The 18,093-nt window shown below is 50.9% G+C and overlaps 1 protein-coding gene across 3 annotated transcripts in view; it reads right to left on the bottom strand.

The window, feature by feature from the left end:
• The window catches only part of SLC6A17 (solute carrier family 6 member 17), a 51,846-nt gene extending 33,959 nt beyond the window's left edge, over nucleotides 1-17,887 (bottom strand). The window contains exons 1-2 of one of the 3 annotated variants that reach the window (XM_050745818.1): nucleotides 17,522-17,887; nucleotides 1,284-1,656 (exon numbers count right to left, since the gene is read on the bottom strand). In XM_050745818.1, coding sequence (XP_050601775.1) covers nucleotides 1,284-1,569 — 286 coding nt within the window. In that variant the 5' untranslated portion in view covers nucleotides 1,570-1,656; nucleotides 17,522-17,887. Of the gene's footprint in view, nucleotides 1-1,283; nucleotides 1,657-2,396; nucleotides 2,702-8,899; nucleotides 12,990-17,521 lie in introns of those variants that run through there. The other 2 variants (XM_050745837.1, XM_050745827.1) reach the window with 2 other exon arrangements.
• Nucleotides 17,888-18,093: the final 206 nt, after the last annotated feature.

The following is an 18,093-nucleotide window of genomic DNA, read 5'->3' as shown; positions in this document are numbered from 1 at the left end:
GCTAATATAGCTTGCTATGGGGGAAAGATGGAAGCCTTTGGCCTAATTCAATCACAAGAGTTCAGGTGGGCATTCTCACTCCCTGCCCTTCAAAAGAAACTGGAAAGGAGGAGAAGCCTCCCAGTCAAACGTGGCCTTCTGAACTAGGGAAAGGCGCATCCTGGAGAGGAGGGGACTGCGTCTTTGGAAGAGGCTACATGGCAAGAGTTCCACAACCAAGGAAGGAAGGAAGGAGCTGGAGTAAAATGCCTGCCAAGCTGGGGCCACCAAACAGGCTGGAGCATGCCACGCCAGGCACAGGGACTCAGGAACACAAGAGCTCTCGCTAGTTGACTTCCTCAGGACCAGAGGTCTGGGCTTGCAAATCTCTTTGTTTCCAGCCTATTGGGTTTTCTTTATTTTTAGTTAGTTGATCCCTGGTTTCAGGAAAAGCTGCCTTTGGACAATTCCTGGGGGCTGGAAGTGGTGGTAGTGGTTTGATACCAGGGGCAACACCCTCAAGAGGGATTCAAGCCTAGGGGACAGTGTGAAGGCCCCTCTTACCCAGAGGCAGTAGGTGTGGAGGCTAAGTGCCCAGGCTCTGGGCAAGCCTGTCCAGGTTTGAATCCTGACTTTATCACTAGCTGTAACCTTGGTCACACACAACCTTGAACAAGTTATCTAACCAATTTGTGCCTCAGTATTGTAGTCTCTAAAACAAAGATGCTAACAACTCCTTCATATAAGGCTGTTGGGAAGATTCGATGGTTGAATCACATAAAATTGGTGCTTTGGTTGTTCTAAGATGCTTAAATATCAGCAGCTTCAGGCACTTAGCCCTAATATCTATTAAGCCCTTAGAACAGTGCCTAGCACCTTGTAAGCATTTAGTAATAATGGCCAACAGGTGCCCCTTACCGTGTCCAGTCGTGTGTTGCCCATTCTGCACGTAAAGCTCATTTAATCCTCCCAACTATCCTGTGAGGCAGGAACTGCTATTATTCTCATTTTGCAGATGAGGCACAGAGAGGTTAAGCAATTTGTAGGAGGTCCAAAATTTGATTGGCAGGGCTGGAATCTGAACCCAGGCAGTCTGGAGCCAGAGCCCACTTTCTTATCATGTCCTGTAGTCTCTTGGTAGCTACTAACCATCATTATAGCCATTCCTGGGGCATCTTACTCTGGGAATCCTGAGCTCCAACCTACAAGGGCTCCAGTTCTGCCTCAGCAAAGGGGTGTTCTTTTTCACCCTCAGCCCGGCCTATTTGCAGGGGACCCCTGATGCAGGCAGAGCTGTCTCTTACCTCCTCCATTTTTCTGGCACAGGTAGGGGAACCTCCAGATGTTGCCAAGGCCCACAGAGAAGCCAATCTGGGCCAGGATGTACTGCAGCTTACTGTTCCAGGCCGGCCGGTCCTCTGCGTCCAGCTCCTCCTCCACTGCCTTCTGCTTGCCACCTGCCTCGCCAGCCACATTCAGTACGCTCTGCTTATAGTCCACAGGCTCCTCGAGGGCCAGCAGGTCGGCCACCGACTCAGTGACATGCTCACTGCTGTGCTCACGCTGGGTCACTTTGCTGTTCTTCGGCATTGATGCCACCTGGGGCGTGTAGCCCTGCTCCCCAGCACACAGAGAAGATACAATTCAGCTGCTGTCAGCTCCTTCTCATCCAGGGACCTAGGAAACCAGGAGAGCAGGAGAGGATTATCCCTGACCACACTAGGAAGCTCAGGAGCCCGACGTGGACACAACCCAAATCAACTCCCCATCACACTCTGAGGCAGGTCAAGGGCCTCAAATACTGAGCTTGCCCTCCCTCCCCATCAGGGGCTGCCCGGTGAGGAGCTCAAGGCCTACAGACTCAGTTTCTCCACAGGCTTTACCCGAGCATTATTTGAAAAGTAAACCTAAAGGGGCAAAAGAGGCAAAGCCATACGCCAAACCCAAGTAGGTCGTTTCTTGAAGACATTTCTCTCTTCCATACTGCAGAGCTTAGAGTGCTCAAGCCCCTCTGGAGGCCCATACAGCTTCCCTTTCCAGGTGTTCTGCTCAGCCAAAACCACCTGGTGGGAGCCATGGAAGCCAGTGCCTGCCTTCCTTAGGGCCTTTTCATTCAAAATGCAGGGATTATATCAGGAACTGGTTAGAAATGCGGCATCTCAGGCTTGCACCAGACCTCCTGAATCAATCTCTGCCTTTTTACAGGATCCCCAGGTGATTAAAAGGGATATTAACATTTGAAAAAAAAAAAAAGGGCTCTTGAGCCATCACCGTGGGGTCCCTGGACACCAGTGCCTATGGCATCTCCATTCCCCTGGCCGGAGTGGCTGACCAGGCTCAGCTAAAGATTCTGGCACCAGAAGCCAAAAGCTGTTTGCTCAGTGCCAACGAATCTTGGGTCATTGCTCAGCACTGACATTATCTGAGGACTTCTGCAGCCAAGAGCTGGTTCTCCATCCTTCGGCGACAGTTTTACAGCAGATAATGTCTGCACAACACGGGCGGGGGAGGCAAAACCCTCCCCTGCTCCTGCCAGTCCTCATTTGTCTTTCATGCTTTCCCTTAAAGAAATAAAGCACCACGAAAATGAAGCCTTTGAAGAATTCCACCATTCTGTTACATTTCAAAGCACCCCCTCATTAAGGGAAGGTTGGAGGATTTAAAATTAAACATACACACCCCAGCCTGCGGTTGCCCTGCATCTTTCTAGGGATGTAACTTACCCAGCTCTGTAATTACTTTATTAAGGGAAAGAGCTGTCTCTGGAAGCTGGGCTCCCTGTTTGTTCTCCTCGTAGGTGCGTGTCACCTGAATGGCACAGGCAAAGTTGCTGTGCAGTACAAGGGCCAGGCCTGTCCTTCCTGCCAGCCTCAACCCAGACCTCCTGGCTGACCACAGCCAAGGCCTGACTGTCAAGGAGACCTGCCAGCCAGGCCCTGTTACACATGTAATGAAGCTGGGAGGTTTATGGGGTTGGCTAGCCCTCCCTCGGCCAGGTCTTGGACCACATTAGCAGGTGACACCTGCTACCCTCCTCTTCCAAGGGGACAGTGAGTCTTTAGTGACTGCCCCCTCACACCTCAAGAATAGACAGGGTTCGGCTTTGGAGTATCGATGACAGGGCCAGCCTGGTTAGAGGACCACAGAATTCCCTATACGAAGCTCTCTTCTGGGACTCACTTCACAGCGGGTAAGTTGAACACTCCATTGTGTCCTGAAGGGTGCCCCATGGGTGGCACTTGTGCATCTGTAGAACTTTCAGCCCTCAGCCCCACCCCCCAGGGCTGCCGTGTTGCTTGTGCTACACAAGTGAAGTGCGGCCCTAGGAGTTACGCAATGGAGAGGCCTGTGTCCTTGCCTGGGCTGCCAGCATGGGCTCCTCTCCTCACTCAGCAGGTCCCCCGTCTGCAGGGCGTACAGAGAAATGGCTGCTTGTCAAGGCATCTCCCCCCTCCCCTACAGCTTACATCCAGAGCTGTTACTAAAGATGACATCTGGGAAGAGGGTGGGGGTCCCTCTGGAGCCTACAAATCACTAGGGTTCCTTGGCTCAGAGCCTGTCTTCGGCCGCTCTGCCTGCAGCAGAGTTTGAGCAGAGCAATCTGCAGTGCATTAGGTATGATTTACTGATCATCAAGCCACAACTAGAGAAAACCAAGGGGGTTTCCTGCAAGTCTGCAGAATTTATCTTGCTGCTGACCAATCGGAGCACATGTTTCTCCATAAATAGCCTAGTGAATGGCAGCTTCGGTCACCAAGATGAGAAAGGGCTGGGAGGAAAAAAAAGCATCATTTTAAACAAGGAGGACTCAAGGACATTCTGGTAAACCAGAGAAGGATACCTACAGCAGCATCCGGCAACCACAGAGCATCAGCTAACAGGAGCTTCCTCCTTTTTCCCAAGATGTCACTGATGCCATGCGCATCCCACACTGAGGGATGGGGGCCCAAGGACTCCTGTGCCATTAGGTCTGCAGGATGCAAAGGGCTTGTACAAACCTCCAGGCTGAGGCACTGGGCTGGGCTGCAGTCATGACTGGAACCCTCTGTGTCCAGTGAATATGCCCAGGTGACAGCAGGGTCAGACTCAGAAATTAAAGCTTAAGGGACCTAGCAATTGTCCAGCTCAATGTTCCCATTTTATCTCTGAGGAAACTGAGGCCCAGAGAGAGGAACTGAATTGCCCGAAGCTACTCAGGTTCTCCTAACACCCTGATCAGAGCCTTGTCTGGGACACAGTCAGACTCAGTAGGGGTGGGGGACACAGGAAGAAGACCACTGGGTGTGGGAGTGTGAGGCATGGGCTGTGAAGCCGGACAGGCCTGGAGTTGAGAGTTCATTCACTCACTCACTCACCTGACATACATTTCCTGAGTGCCTCCTATATGCCAGCCTCTGTTCTAGGTGAGGGATACAGCTGCAAACAAAACAGGCAAAGTGTCTCCTCTTGTGGAGTTTGCATTTCATGTGGAAGGGCCAAATATTAAAGAAATCGATGTGTAATATAATGGCCAGGGGTGATATACGCTGTAAAGAAAATCACACCGGAGGGGTGCAGCAAGCTGGCAGGCAGCTCTTTTATGCTGCATGCGGGGATCGGGGGGGCAGTCAGGAAGGGCATCTCCGAGGAGGTGACATTTGAGCAGAGGCATGAATAACAGGAAAGAGCATTGGCAGAGCGAACAGCAGACACAAAGCTCCCAAAAAGGAAGCAGGCCTGGGAATTCCAGGAACAGCAAGGTGGCCAGAGCCGCGGGGCAGAATGAGAGGCAGAGACGGGGAGAAATGCGCTGGGGAGGGAGGAGCATGGCCGTGCTGTGTGTGAGGACTAGGGCTGGCTCTCTGAAGGAGGTGGGCAGCCCTGAGGCCTTGGCCACACACTAGCTGTGTGCTCTTGGACACGGCACTTTAATTATGTGAGCATCCGTCTCCTCATGGGTGAAAAGGTTGCATTTAATGACGCCTCTCATCTCCCAGGGAGGGCTGCTGTGAGGGTCCAAGGAGCGGCCACACACAGAGTGCCTGGCACAGAGCTTGGCACACAGAAAGGACCCAAATGGTAGCAGCCACTGCCTGGAAGTCTTGCATTGTTTACCTTTATAAATTTAAAAAATATGTAAGTCCCCATATTGATATTTGATCCCGTCAATCCCATTTCTTCTCAAGAAAGGCCAAAGACAGCTGACCGTGGGGGCGGAGGCGGGTGGAGAGAAGCATCCTGCACCACCTCAGTGATGCCCACTTTCTTCTCCAGAACTGGTGTCCACCTAGGGCAGCCCCTAGAAAGTCCTACCACACACCATACCCCAGTGTCAAAGAAAGCCAGACAAAGGTCCCACGGCTCCCAGCTTGGATCCGAAAGACCAGCAATATTATTATTAATAAAAACAAGGCCTGTAATAAAAGTTAAGCATTATTGTTATTAAAATGTACCTCATGTTTGGAATAGCTTGAGACCACTTAAAACCATTTTTTATTTTTTACAACCTGGGTTGGTGATCCTGCTCGGGAGTAAGACGACCTGGGTTCCAACCCTGGCTCACTGCGTGCCAGCCACCTGGCCTGGGCAACTTTTCTAGCCTCCCTGAGCTGCAGTTTCCTCATGTCAAGGGAGGGTGCCAGTGGTGCCTACCTCACCGTACTGTGAGGAGGATACGTTGTACTGGTCTTAGAACTCTGCAGCACCCAAGAGGCGCTCACAAATGGTACCGTTTCTTCAGCTCTCATTCAATTCATACCCCAGTGGAGGCTGTGACTTAGAACAACCCTCCCTGCCCCACCCCCAGTTCCCTGGAGCCATGTGCCGGTGAAAGGTCAGCTTTTACAGCAGGCAGGGCCTGGAAATCCTAAGTGTACCCAGCCAATGACCCCAAAGCCTTGTCTGTGAGGAGCATCAGGATCAGAGAAGGACCCTGAGAGGGGTGATTCCTCTCTTTCCATATCCATGCATCTCATGGAACCAGCCACGATCCAGACATCAGCAGGCCAGCTAGGTACTGGGCTTGACCAACCTACTGTGCAAACTGTTACCATTGCCCTAACTTCCCCAGACCTCAGTTTTCCTGTGTGTAAAATGGGTTGGCACGGATGGCCTCCAAGACCCCTTTCAGCTCTAGCATATATCCACTGAGAGTCCCTCCTGCTTGTGGGTGTGAGCAAGGAGCCACCTGCCCCAGGCACCTGTAACAGTGGATGCGAAAGGTAAGTTCTATCTGCCCTGCCGCCCTCCATCAGCTGAGAGCCCACTGGAGCACGGTAGAGATGTGGTGACAGACAGCCCAGCTGTATTCTAATTATCCCCCCGTAGTAGCTGGGGTGGGTTGTGAAGTGACTTTCATGAGCAACACGTTGGATGATGAAGCTGCAAGGTACTCTCTGAAAGGAGTGCCTCCATCCCTGAAAGCACAGCGCAGAGGGGCGCGAGTGCCGAGCAAGCCCTCGGTGCCAGCTTGTCACTTAGCAACAGAGGTGGTTTGCAGCTCAGAATAGCTCCTGCGACAGAAACAGGTCGGAGCAAGTGAACTGCGAATCTTCTTGAAAGGAGAAAAAAATAGTGTGACTGGGAGGCAGACAGGTAAAAATATCTCCTGCCAGAGGGGTGAGGTCTCCATGAAAATTTTTCAAGCACAGCATCCGGCAATTAGCTCAAGGTGGTGGGGGATGGCTGCTCTCACGCTGGCACCAGGACAAAGCCTGGAGCCGACAGCAGCCACGGAGGAGAAGGGAAGCGGGGCCCTTCTGTAATGATGGAGGCAGCTCCCTGAGCACCCGCCTCCTGGGCCTGGGGTGTTTCTTGCTAGGGAGGTTCAGGTAACTCAAAGAACAAAGAGAATCATTTACTTTCTGAGTTAGACACCCCAGGGGAGGTGAGTGGGGGAGCCACCATTTTGGGGAAGCAGGCAGTCACCTAACTACAACGACCAGACACCACAGGCCCACCCTGCCCAGCCCCTGCCCATGCTCCTGACCTTGCTACCCTTGGGTCTTGTGGCTCTGGAAAGAGTGGCTGTGGCCAAGCACGTCCTTAAAAAGCACCTCTTCAGGGTGATCCAACAGGCACCCTGAAGAGCCCCCAAGAAGAGGAGAGCAGTGGAAGTGGTCCCTGCTCAGGACCTCAAAGCCAACATCTAACTCAGGTAGAATCGGCAGTGAGTAGGAGCCATGTCAGAGAATGCTTGGCAGCTTCCTGGTTTCTTCATGACAGGCAGTTGTGGCCCAAACTGTTCTCCTAATTACCTCAGAGCCTCTGAGCTTTTACTGAGCCCAAAACAGGCCGGACTGTTATCAGAGACACAAATTATTTTTAATTGTTTTATTAAAACTTCTGACAGTCACCTGGGGCAAACTGCTCCTGACAGAGCCTGGCCTTGACTTGGAGGCTTCTGCCCCTGGATGTTCTGGCCCAGGACACAGGCAGGGACCCCACACCCTTCTTGACTTCTCTTTCCTCCACCCCCACCCAGGTCACAAGTCCTGTCAGTGTGCTCAGCTCTGTCCTCTTCCCACCCCCTGCTCTAGTTCAAGCCTGCTCCCCGGCTAGATGCCTGCAGCAGGCTCCCAGCTCACTTTCCCCACCAGCATCCTACACATTGCCTTTGGTGGCATCTTCTGGAAATGCCACGCCGCCCCACTCCCACTGCCTACTGAAGGGAGCCCAAGGCCCTTTCCAAGGCATTTGGGCCCGCTCTATCTCCTGGGCCTCAGCTTCCACTTCCTCCCAGCCCACTCACCACTCACTCTAGACTAACCACTTCCCATCCCCTGACAGCTGAAGCCTTCTAGGTCCCCTCGCCTCTATGACAGCTCCTGCGAGTCTGTGAGTGAGCATTAACGCTCTGCCCTTCTCAGCACACTCCTCGTAACACTCTTTTACACTATTTTACTATTTGGCTGTCTGGTACAACCAGTTGTCGTTATGCCTGATCCCTTTTCTAAACAGCAAGCTCCTCGAGGCAGAATCGAAGGTGCATTCAGCTTGGTGCCCACCCTTCACTGCTCCTACCCACCCAGTGCCTCACACACACAGATTATCTGTGGGCACAACATGGTATTTACAGGTGTTCCAGCGTCCCTGCCTTCCAATCCTCTGAGAACAACCTGCTTCTCATGTAGAAATCTTACTACTGCCTCACCTTTGAAACAAAGAGGTAGGGTAAAACACTAACAGCAGTGACTAGAGAGACATTTGAACCTACCGGAAGTCTGCATGTCCCAGTCAGGGGGACTCTAATCCAGTGCATCCCTGTAGCACACATGGGGAGAGCCCCAAGACTTGGAAGCCATCTGTAAAATAAGGAGCTGTGCTTGCCTGCTTACCTACCAGCTGCATCTGGTTACCACATGGATGGAAGGAGAAAGAGAAACAAAAGCTCATTGAATAGTCAAATGAACAGAGTGGTGATTTTTTTTACTCCATTTCACAGATTTGTTGGGTTTGTGTTTTCCATCTCATACCTCAATTGACACCATCTTTGCTTCTGCAAGGCCAAATTCTGGTATCTTATTATAATATGAGCATGATAAATATGACATTATTGAATTGAATGAGTGCATAAATGAATTGATCCATTTTTGAACTCCCCAAAGTTTCTGGAGTCTGATGTGTTTTTCCAGCTCCCAGTTTTTTCCATTTCCTGATGCGATATTCTGATGCCAAGACCATATCATGCCCCAAGGATGCCCCAAGTGACAGTTTGAAAGCCAGGATACACTAAGAAACCTGGCCATCCCTTTGTGACTTTTTGCCACTTTCAAAAGAGCCAGTATTTGTGCTGTACCTTCCCTACTTTGTAGACAGAATCCATCCTCACCTCAGGGAAATCATCTTTGGGTGGGCACAGCATGGCTTGGGACTTGTGGGACCATTCCAAACAAGAAATCTAGCCAAGGAGCCAGTGGCACCTTATGCAGCCCTTTCTTACCTTCCTGTTGCATTTGCCGAGTCTGTTCTCTTCAGTCGATATCTTGTTTTCTTAGTCAAGAAGGAAGGGAAGCAGGAAAGGGGGCAGATGGTCCAGAGGGGGAGGAACTGGCACTGAAAAATGTGGGTGTGGCCAGTGCAAACAGATCTTGTGGTTCCATTTTACCATCTCACGTGGGAGAACGCATGCTCTGTGTGCATGTAAACAAGGGCAGCCCCAGGACCCACCCCCCGGCAATCCATGCATTCTCTCTTTACTGGAATTCAGGTGCTGAGGGATCCACTGGGGGAACTTCTGAAGGCAGCGTGGGATAACAATGATAACACAGCACATAGGCCATAATTCTTGAGTCCCATCTCTGTGGCAACCACCATGCTGAGCACCAAACAGATATTAGCTCCTTTAATCCTGCCAGTAATTATAACAGGTAGATACCACTGTTATTCCCATTTTACGAATGAAGACATGGAAGCTCAGAGGGATAATTACCTATATTTCATTGAATCTAGGACCCTGTGATGCTAGCACTTTCTTGAACTTACCAGAAAGGATCCATCGAAGGTTTCTACCCAACTAGGGTGAGCTGTCATAGACCCACAGCCATGTTGAAACAGCTATTAATTGCATGTCATGTCCTGATTTTAAGATGTGGTAATGTGCAAAAATACACATTTTGGAATTGATGAAATAAGGCAAGTCATCCAAAGCCCCTGAATCTGCACTGACAGACTGACCCTGGAGCCTGACTCTCAACCTCAATGCTATCATGGGTTTCAGAGCCAGGAAAACCTAAAGTCCTGCTCTGCCATTTATGAGATGTTAGTCTTTGGGAAAACACATAACCCCTCTTGGCTTTACCTTCTGGACCCGAAGAGATAGGAATGAAGGATGCTACACCTTGTGGGCTTGTCATGAGTATAAAATGAGGTAACACAAGAGTTGTGCTCAACTCAGGCCAGGCCCTCTGGGCATGCCATCAACCAGTGCCAACTACCACCTTCACGTGAGAACATGTGGGAAATGGGCTTAGCCAGGAATCAAGGCATACTCACCCACATTCCACAATGCCCTGGAGCTGGGTGGGACATGCACGTGTGAGCCCAAGGATACAGTGGGCTGACAGGGGATGCTGAGGCTCAGTTCTCTGACTTCTACTCCCCTTTTGGCCTGGAAGGAGAATAGAGCCCAGCGACTCCTATAAACTAGAGGTACTGCTAAAATATGAGATTTTAAAATATTCTTCTTGCTGTTTTTTAAATCTCTTTCCTTCCTTCTTTTCCTTTACTTCTTTCAACAAATATTTGCTGAACATTACATGCTAGGCCCTGTTCTAGTGCAACAGAGAACAGAGCAAATAATGTCCCTGCCCCATGGGATTTATATTCTAGTGCAGAGGGACAAATAGAAATCAGACAAATATATAATTTATACATACAAACATACACTATATCTGATAGTATATATAAGTATATCAAATAAGCATATACAGTATAGAGTATGAGGGGGTGGAGCACAGCAGGGATGCTGCAACAGAGATGGGGCGAAGGAAGCATGCTCCGATAAGGTGACATAAAGACTTGAACAGAGTGAGAGAGTGGGCCATGTGGATGTCCTGGGAAAGCATTCAGAGCAGAGGGAACAGAAAGTGCAAATGCCCTGAGGCAGGACCTGAATGCCTGGTGAGTACAAGGAACAGACAGACGGCCATGTGCCTAGAGTACCCTGAAAAACAGAAGAGTGGGAGGTGCTGGGCTAGGAAGACAGTGAGTGTTCAGAGCAGGCAGGACTCATGGAGCATGGAAAGGAGTTAGGGTTTTCTTTCAAGGTTAATAGGAAGCTATTGGAGGTTTTCAAGCAGGGGAGTAACGTGACTTGACTATTTTTATTTTTATTTATTTATTTTTTTTTGAGATGGAGCCTTGCTCTGTTGCCCAGGCTAAAGTGCAGTGGCACAATCTCGGCTCACTGCAACCTCCGCCTCCCAGGTTCAAGCAATTCTCCTGCCTCAGCCTCCTGAATAGCTGGGATTACAGACGCAGGCCACCACACCTGGCTAATTTTTGTATTTTTAATAGAGACGGGGTTTCATCATGTTGGCAATGATGGTCTGGATCTCCTAACCTCATGATTTACCCGCCTCAGCCTCCCAAAGTGCTGTGATTACAGGTATGAACCAACACGCCTCGCCTGACCTGACTATTTTTATAGGGATCAATGGCTGCTGGTAGGACAAGTGAAGAAACAGGGAGGGTAGGTGAGCAATATTGGTGATGTGGATCAGGCTGTAGATGAGACTTGAGTTTTGAAGAGAAAGGGAAACTGAGGACCTGAGGTGCTGAGGGGCACACCAGGTCTCAGACAGATAAAGGACCCATGAGAGTATACCAGTTTGGAAAAAGAAAAATTTTAAAGACCAGATATGCATATAAAAGTCCAGGAACAACTAATGAAAGCCTCATTCCCTTCTTTCCTCATTCATGGGGGGACCACCATGGGGACAGATGACTCCTCACGGCATCTGCCAAAAATCATCTGACCTGGATTGTCTTAAAACCACTATTTTCTGTTGTCTCAGAAAGAGACAGAGTGAACCAAGGGTGTCCAATTACCTGAGTTACCAAACGGACTGCTGAAGAGCTCTTGAAGGAATAGTGATCAGAAACCCTTAATTACAGTCCCAACATGATATCTCTTTCCTGAAAATGAGAAGGGTTTATGTCTCTTTCCTCACCAGCCTTCAGTGAAGCTCTGTAGAGTGTTGGGCAGAAAAGCATCCTACTGGGACAAGCCACAGGTGACCCACTGTGCTTACATATGTTATTTATCCTCACAACAACTTGAGACAAAATACAATTCTTATCTTCAAGACAAAGAAGCCTCTATCATGTACAAGATTACCCAGCCATACAATGGAAGAGCAGGGATTCAGACTGTCATCTACCAAACTGTAGCTATTTTCTTTCTGACATACTGGTACGTTCCGATCTTTTGCATGTCATGACACAGAAAATAACATTAGCATGGCACACTGGGGTACATAGAGGGGACGCCACCATGGTAGGCCATCCCAGGCTACTCCAAGGAATGAGGGCATCATTATTTCTGAGCCACATGTTACCCATCTGTAGCACTGGTTGGGAAGTTCTGCAGTGCTCCACGCAGCCTTGCAAAATGATACGTTCAGGAAGTCAACCGTGGACTGAACCCATCTACTACCATTTCTCCTAGAGATCAGGATCTTCCTCACTTGACTGAGTTCTCTTCCAAAACTCACAATATAAAGCAATTTGGGGAACTGGTCAAGGAGATTCCTTCCAGCTGTTCTTTGGAGTCCCAAATTACTAGCAGGCAGATGGCCCCCGTAGTGTGGCAGGACCATGGACAGCGCCCACCCGGTCATTCTGAGCGCCAGCCCCAGGTTGCACACGCAGTACAGAACATCTGCTCTTCTTCCTTTAGATCTGGGCAAAGTAAGGGAGACCCATGTCCTCAATGAATACTCACTTGGCAGTACATTCTTTAACCACCCTATGGAGTGACTATTCATTCCTCTTGCAAGGTAGTTTTAGCAAACATTGCTTCTGCCCCATTTAGAGCTGGTGTGGGATTCAAAGCCTCAGGAACCCAGAAATCTTGTAATTAAAGAAAAATGTAACTGGCAGAATTTTGGGGTGTAGACCAGTGAATTCCATTTGTAAGCAAAATAGAAGGTGGTAAATTAGTGGTACACAGAATTCAGCAGAAATTCTAATTAAACCAGTAATTAGAAACAATGGCATACAGTGACAGGCAACTTGTTATCTTCAACTAAACTGCTAGGTAGGCTCGGGAAGGCAGAGTGGCAGCTCAGTGGGACAACTGCAGCTAATGAGCTGTGAACTGGTGTACTCACTCCCCTGACTCTATATGTGCCTCACTCCCACTCCACAAGAGGACACAGAATGGACAGGGCTTTGTGCCTTAACTCCCTAGTTGGGGACTCAGGAAGCCTAGGACTCACCTGACCCAGAATTATTCTCTAACAAAACACACCTGGTTCTGAACATGAGACTAAGTGTATACAGTAATTCATATTGCATCTGAGCTTATGTTCTCACATGTTAATTTTCTGTACATATTGAATGTTTAACTATATATTAAAAAAAAAAACTGGATTTGCCCATAAATGAGCAATGTTTTAAGAATCACTCATGGGAGGAGGAGGAAGAGAATGAGAATTATCAACGGACTTATCTCCACAAAATGGCTGCCTATGAAGCAAGGGTTTCTGGGAAGTCCTCTTCGTCCACTGCCAGTGAGGAACATTAATACTTACATTCAGTTATCCACCTTCAGGAACTTCCCCACTGAGATCTCAGGTGGTTTGGAGATGATGGGCAGGCTAGGACAGCATGGACCTGTCCTGGGGATGGCGATTTTTCAGAGAAAGAGAAGAGACAGAGAAGCTGGAGGAATCAGGTGCCATGTTTCCCAGAACGGCCACGGACACGCGTGGCAGAGTTTTGGAGTGAGGAGAAAGTGGGCTCTCCATGGGACAAGACCAGGAAGAAGCAAGTGGCATCTCCCCAAGCAGCCCTGCCAGCAGCTGCTGTAAATAACCTTGAAGTGTTCACAGTTTTTCTCTGGGGTCTGGGGCCTCACCAGAAACGGCTACAAATCCCTGGCATATACTCTCCAGCAGACACCTGACCCGCCAAGCTCCCACAGCAAGTGGCCGTCCTTGATTCTGCATATGCAGAAATTCTCAGGGCAACATCCATCCGGCTCTGACTCCTCTCACTGGTCTACACACGAACCCCTAGCTTGGACAAATGTTAAGGGAATGAAGTCAAGGGCAGCAGAGGTCAGGAAGAGAAGGACAGGGAAAGGACAAGAAAGCACCAAGATGGAGCCTGGGATCTTTTTCTGGATTTCAACCCACCTGGAGCCAAATACCATATTCCCCAAACCTTGGACATTTGGTTATGTTAGTTTTCCACCAATTTCCAATTAGTACAGGCCCATTTCCCCTTTTCCCGGGGCATTAACTTAAAAAAAAAACTGGACCCACAGCTCTAGACAATCTTGTTTGGGTAAATGCCTAGGTTGTCAGCGTTTATTAAGAATGTACTGTGGAAAAGTATCACATAGAGATTAGGAACATGAAGTTTGGACTGATAGAGTTCCAATTCTCTGGTCGCCACTCATTACCTGTGTGACCTTGAACAAATCATTTAACCTCTCTGAACCTTAAATTTTACAATCTTAAATTTAAATTTTACTGGAGATAGCAATATCTGTCTCCTGGGATTGTAGTGAAGATTAAATGAGATGGTCTGGGAATAAAGTACTTAGCGCAGCACAGAAGCCTCAATAAGCAACGGGATATTATCAATTTGTGCCAAGCACAGTGTGAGCTACTGGAATCCAGAATTGCACTCGCCCCTCCTAAAAGCATGCAAAGTAGGCATTTCCTCACAGATCACTGCCCCACTTGAGTTTGGGATAGTGCTCTAGCAATCAGTTCTACCTATGGCACTGTGCTTCTGACCTCTGGCAGCCAGCAACATCAGTCAGGGAAGGGAAACACAGGGGCTGAGGTGACAGGTTTTTTCCCCCATCCTGGTGCTCCAGATGTTTGGCTGTGAGGACTTCTTGTAGCTCAGCCTGGGAGCGAGTGATAACTCAGAGCTAGTTCTAGCAAAAAAGCTTAAATCCATCTTCTCTTCAAACTATTCTGCTGCTTATCTTAGCAGCTTTAAAGGGATTAATGATGAATTGTCCTGCTGCAGCAAACCTGGACAGAAAAGGAGTATAAAGGAAGGGAGGGTATACAGGCAGAAGGAACCTGCTTCTCTGGAATCTTCTCATCTCTGTTTCCGTCATCCTTGGAATTTGCTCCTGGATCCAATGGGGAGGGCATTGGCTCCAGAATGAATGGTGAATGCAATGCACGTGCACGCGAGTGCGCGCGTGCACACGCGCGCGCACACACACACACATTGCCAGTAGCAGATTGGAGTCCCCTGACCCAGCATGGCTTCTTTCTTGCTGCAGTGGGGATCCCCTTTTTTCCTTCACTCTTAAGGCACACACATCTTAGCTCAGCACCAAATCTGGACATTTTACAGACAGAGAAAACTAGGGACTCAGGGTCCTTCAGGAAAACAGGAGTCACATACCTCACTTTCCTCTCCAGGAGAGGCCAGCCTCAGCTCTCCTGAACAGTTCTCTTGTAACTTTCAATTCTTTATGGATATAATGGGTGGGGAGGAGGATGGCAAGACCTGAACAAAGAGAAATGACCCCTGAAGTCCACCCAGCAGGTGCAGCAGCTTGGGACCAGGCCACAGTCAGAAACAACCCCAAGGAGTCAAGGTCTGTGCTGGAGTCACCCGAGAGCTGTTGCAGGTGGCCAAGAGCAGCCAGCAGACCCAGCACAGCTGAACCCCACCCCTAACCCAACACTAATCCTGCTCTTAATCAGGCTTCCCAATTTAGGGTCTCATGGGGAGACTTGAGGGTTGGAAACAGGTCTATGTGAAGCTGAGTTATGGGTCCTTCTTAATCACATGGGAAGCACGGAACCTTCATGTCTCCCCACATCCCCTTTCATGATGGAGCAGGGGCAATGAGAGAAAGAACTGCCTCTGGTTAAGGCCCGTAAGGGAAGGGATGGGGAAGTAACATCTAATGAGCACCTGCTGTGTCTAGCACCTGGCTCAAAATAAGCCGGCAGAAATAATATCACAGGCATCCCTGTTTTACAACTGAGGAAACTGAGACTCCCGAGGTGAAGTGACTTGCCCAAGGTCACCCCACTGGCACATGGCAGAACACTGGGCCCAGTTTTGACCACAATCACAGAGCCTTTCCTCACCCTTCCCTTCACCTCTCCCCATCTCCCTGCCCAGACCAGCCTGGCCCTGCTCACCTTCCCATGGAGTCAGAGCTCCAGGACCCTTGCTCAGCAGCCAGAGCTGTGCTTAGCTCCCTCAGAGGACTTGCCCACCTCTGCCCAAAACACTTGGGCTCAGGTCATTCCTGCTCACGAGTCCTGCTAAAGAACTCCATTCAACTAACAAACAGCTGACACACGACTCTGTGTGTGACTCAGGCCAAACAAACTCACTCCAATCAGAGCTGGTGGGCATGATTTGCCTCCTGCACTGAGTCACCCTCCAGGCTGAGCTGCAGGGATTCGCTGAAACTCAACCACCTACTTAGCCACAGATGTTCCATTAGAGAAAAATCCGGCAGTGGAGCTAAAGCCTCTGATGGTCCCCGTGGATGGGCCATGGCCAAGGACAATCAGGTGTGACCTCAAAGCTCTTCCTGCCCAGGTGATGGGTCTGCCTCACAGAGCCATGGGATAACGTAAGCAGAGAACGAGACACAAGAACTCCCCACTGTAAACCTCAACACACTCTGACCTTGTTCTCCAGACATAAGTGAGCGTGTCCAGCAAGGCCTTAACAGGCGCTAACTAAACTTTTGGTTGAATTTTTTTGGAGCCATTACAGGATTGTCTTTGTTCCTGAAGTTCCTGCTAACAAGGACAATGCCCGGAAAAGAATCTTCTTTCTCATTACCACTTCCCTGTCTCCCCAACCCACCCCCACCTGCCTCAAGTTTACAGCTGAATTGCCCCAAAGGTAGCTCTGGTTAGAAATCTCCTAATCCAAAACGCCTGTTAAAGTATTTCTGAAAAAAAAAAAAAAAAAAAAAGGAGAGAGGAATGGGATCAAAAAATATTTTCTAAAGCCAACTTGACAGGGCCTAGGTCCTGTAAGGTGAATGGCCTTGGGATTTCTGAACTTGATTTCTGACAGGGCTGTCTGGGCTTTAAAAGGAAACATTACGCTTCTTTCCAAGGCGGCCGCGCCCCTGGGGGAGCGGCCCTCCCTGTAGTACTGCGAGCATTCAGCATCGCTTCAGAACACGGCACACACAGGCACAAATGCAGCAGAGGCCTCTCGCCCGGCCAGGACGGCGCCCCCTCCAGATGGGCACCCCACGCACGTCCCCTGTCTCAGCCATTCTGTTCCCCAGATGCGCTTCCCACGAGGGAGGAAGGGCTCTCTGCTAGCTCCGAATCCAGCGAGGACCAGCCCCAGGACTGAGAATTAAATATTCATCTCGGACGTGAGAGTTCTGCTTCGATTGCCAATGTTACTGTCAAGGTCACAGGCCTGAGGCCGAGCGGCTGGGGCTGGTGGTCTCCAGCTGCGAAGGAGGCTCCCAATGGAATTGCGCCCAGGGCGCGCAGTTTCAAGCCGTGGATGGGCTGGGCAGGCCCCCTCCCGGTTCTCCGCGGGCGGTTGCCTCCGCAGGTCAGCCCAATTTCCTCCAGAGTTCTTGGGCCCTTCTGAGCACCAGAAGCTGAAGCCTGGTGTCCAACCCCTGCGTGGGCCGCCGGGCACCCCGATGCGCGAAGGAGAGCGGGCCCCGGGGCTCCGTCGCCAGGCAACCGCGGCTGGAGCAGCGAGAGGAGCCCGGGACCAGCGCAGGGTCGGGCGGATACCCGGGCAGCGCCGCCTCGCACCTTGGTTCTCAGCCCTCCCTGACTGGGGCGGGGCCAGAACAGAGAAAGTTGCAGTGGCCGGCCCGGTAAAGCCAGGCGGGGCGCGGCCAGCGACTCACCTGTCACGCGTGGGTAGTCGCGCAGACTCGGCCCGTGCACTCCGACAGAGCAGCTGCGGTCCCCGACAGGTCGCGGACGCACAGCTCCTCCCGCGGGCCACAGGCCCCCGGCTGGGGCTGGGGCGACACGGAGCTGCGCGGCGGCGCACGCGACTCCGCTCGCTCCTCACTCCCTGCCTCACCGCCAGTCCCAACCCGGCACCCGCCTGCCGCGCGCTCAGGGCTCAGGGGAGCGGCGCGGGGACCCAGTCCCACGGCAGAGAGCACGCGGGGCTGCGAAAACTGGGGCCGAGTGCCGCCCTCCCTGCGCCCTGCCCGCGCCGGCTCTGCGGAGCGGAACGGAGCTGGGCGGAGCGCTGCGCGCACTGTTCCCTCGCTTTCCGAAAGGCCACCCTGGCGGCGGGGCGCCGTGACGCAGGCTTGACTCACGCGCGGGCCCGCGTCAATGCGAGGCTCTCGGGCAGCTACCGAGGCTCTGATGGCCGACGTAGGCGGAGAGGGTGGGCGGGGGGCGGGAGAGGGAGTTGCCAGGGGGCTTAGCTTCTTGAGGCCACTCATCAGGAGATGCAGAC

This window comes from Macaca thibetana, chromosome 1 (genome assembly GCF_024542745.1).
Source record: "Macaca thibetana thibetana isolate TM-01 chromosome 1, ASM2454274v1, whole genome shotgun sequence".
Taxonomy (NCBI): Eukaryota; Metazoa; Chordata; class Mammalia; order Primates; family Cercopithecidae; genus Macaca; species Macaca thibetana.
Note: the sequence above shows the minus strand (reverse complement) of the source record. Positions and strands in the feature narration are given on the sequence as shown.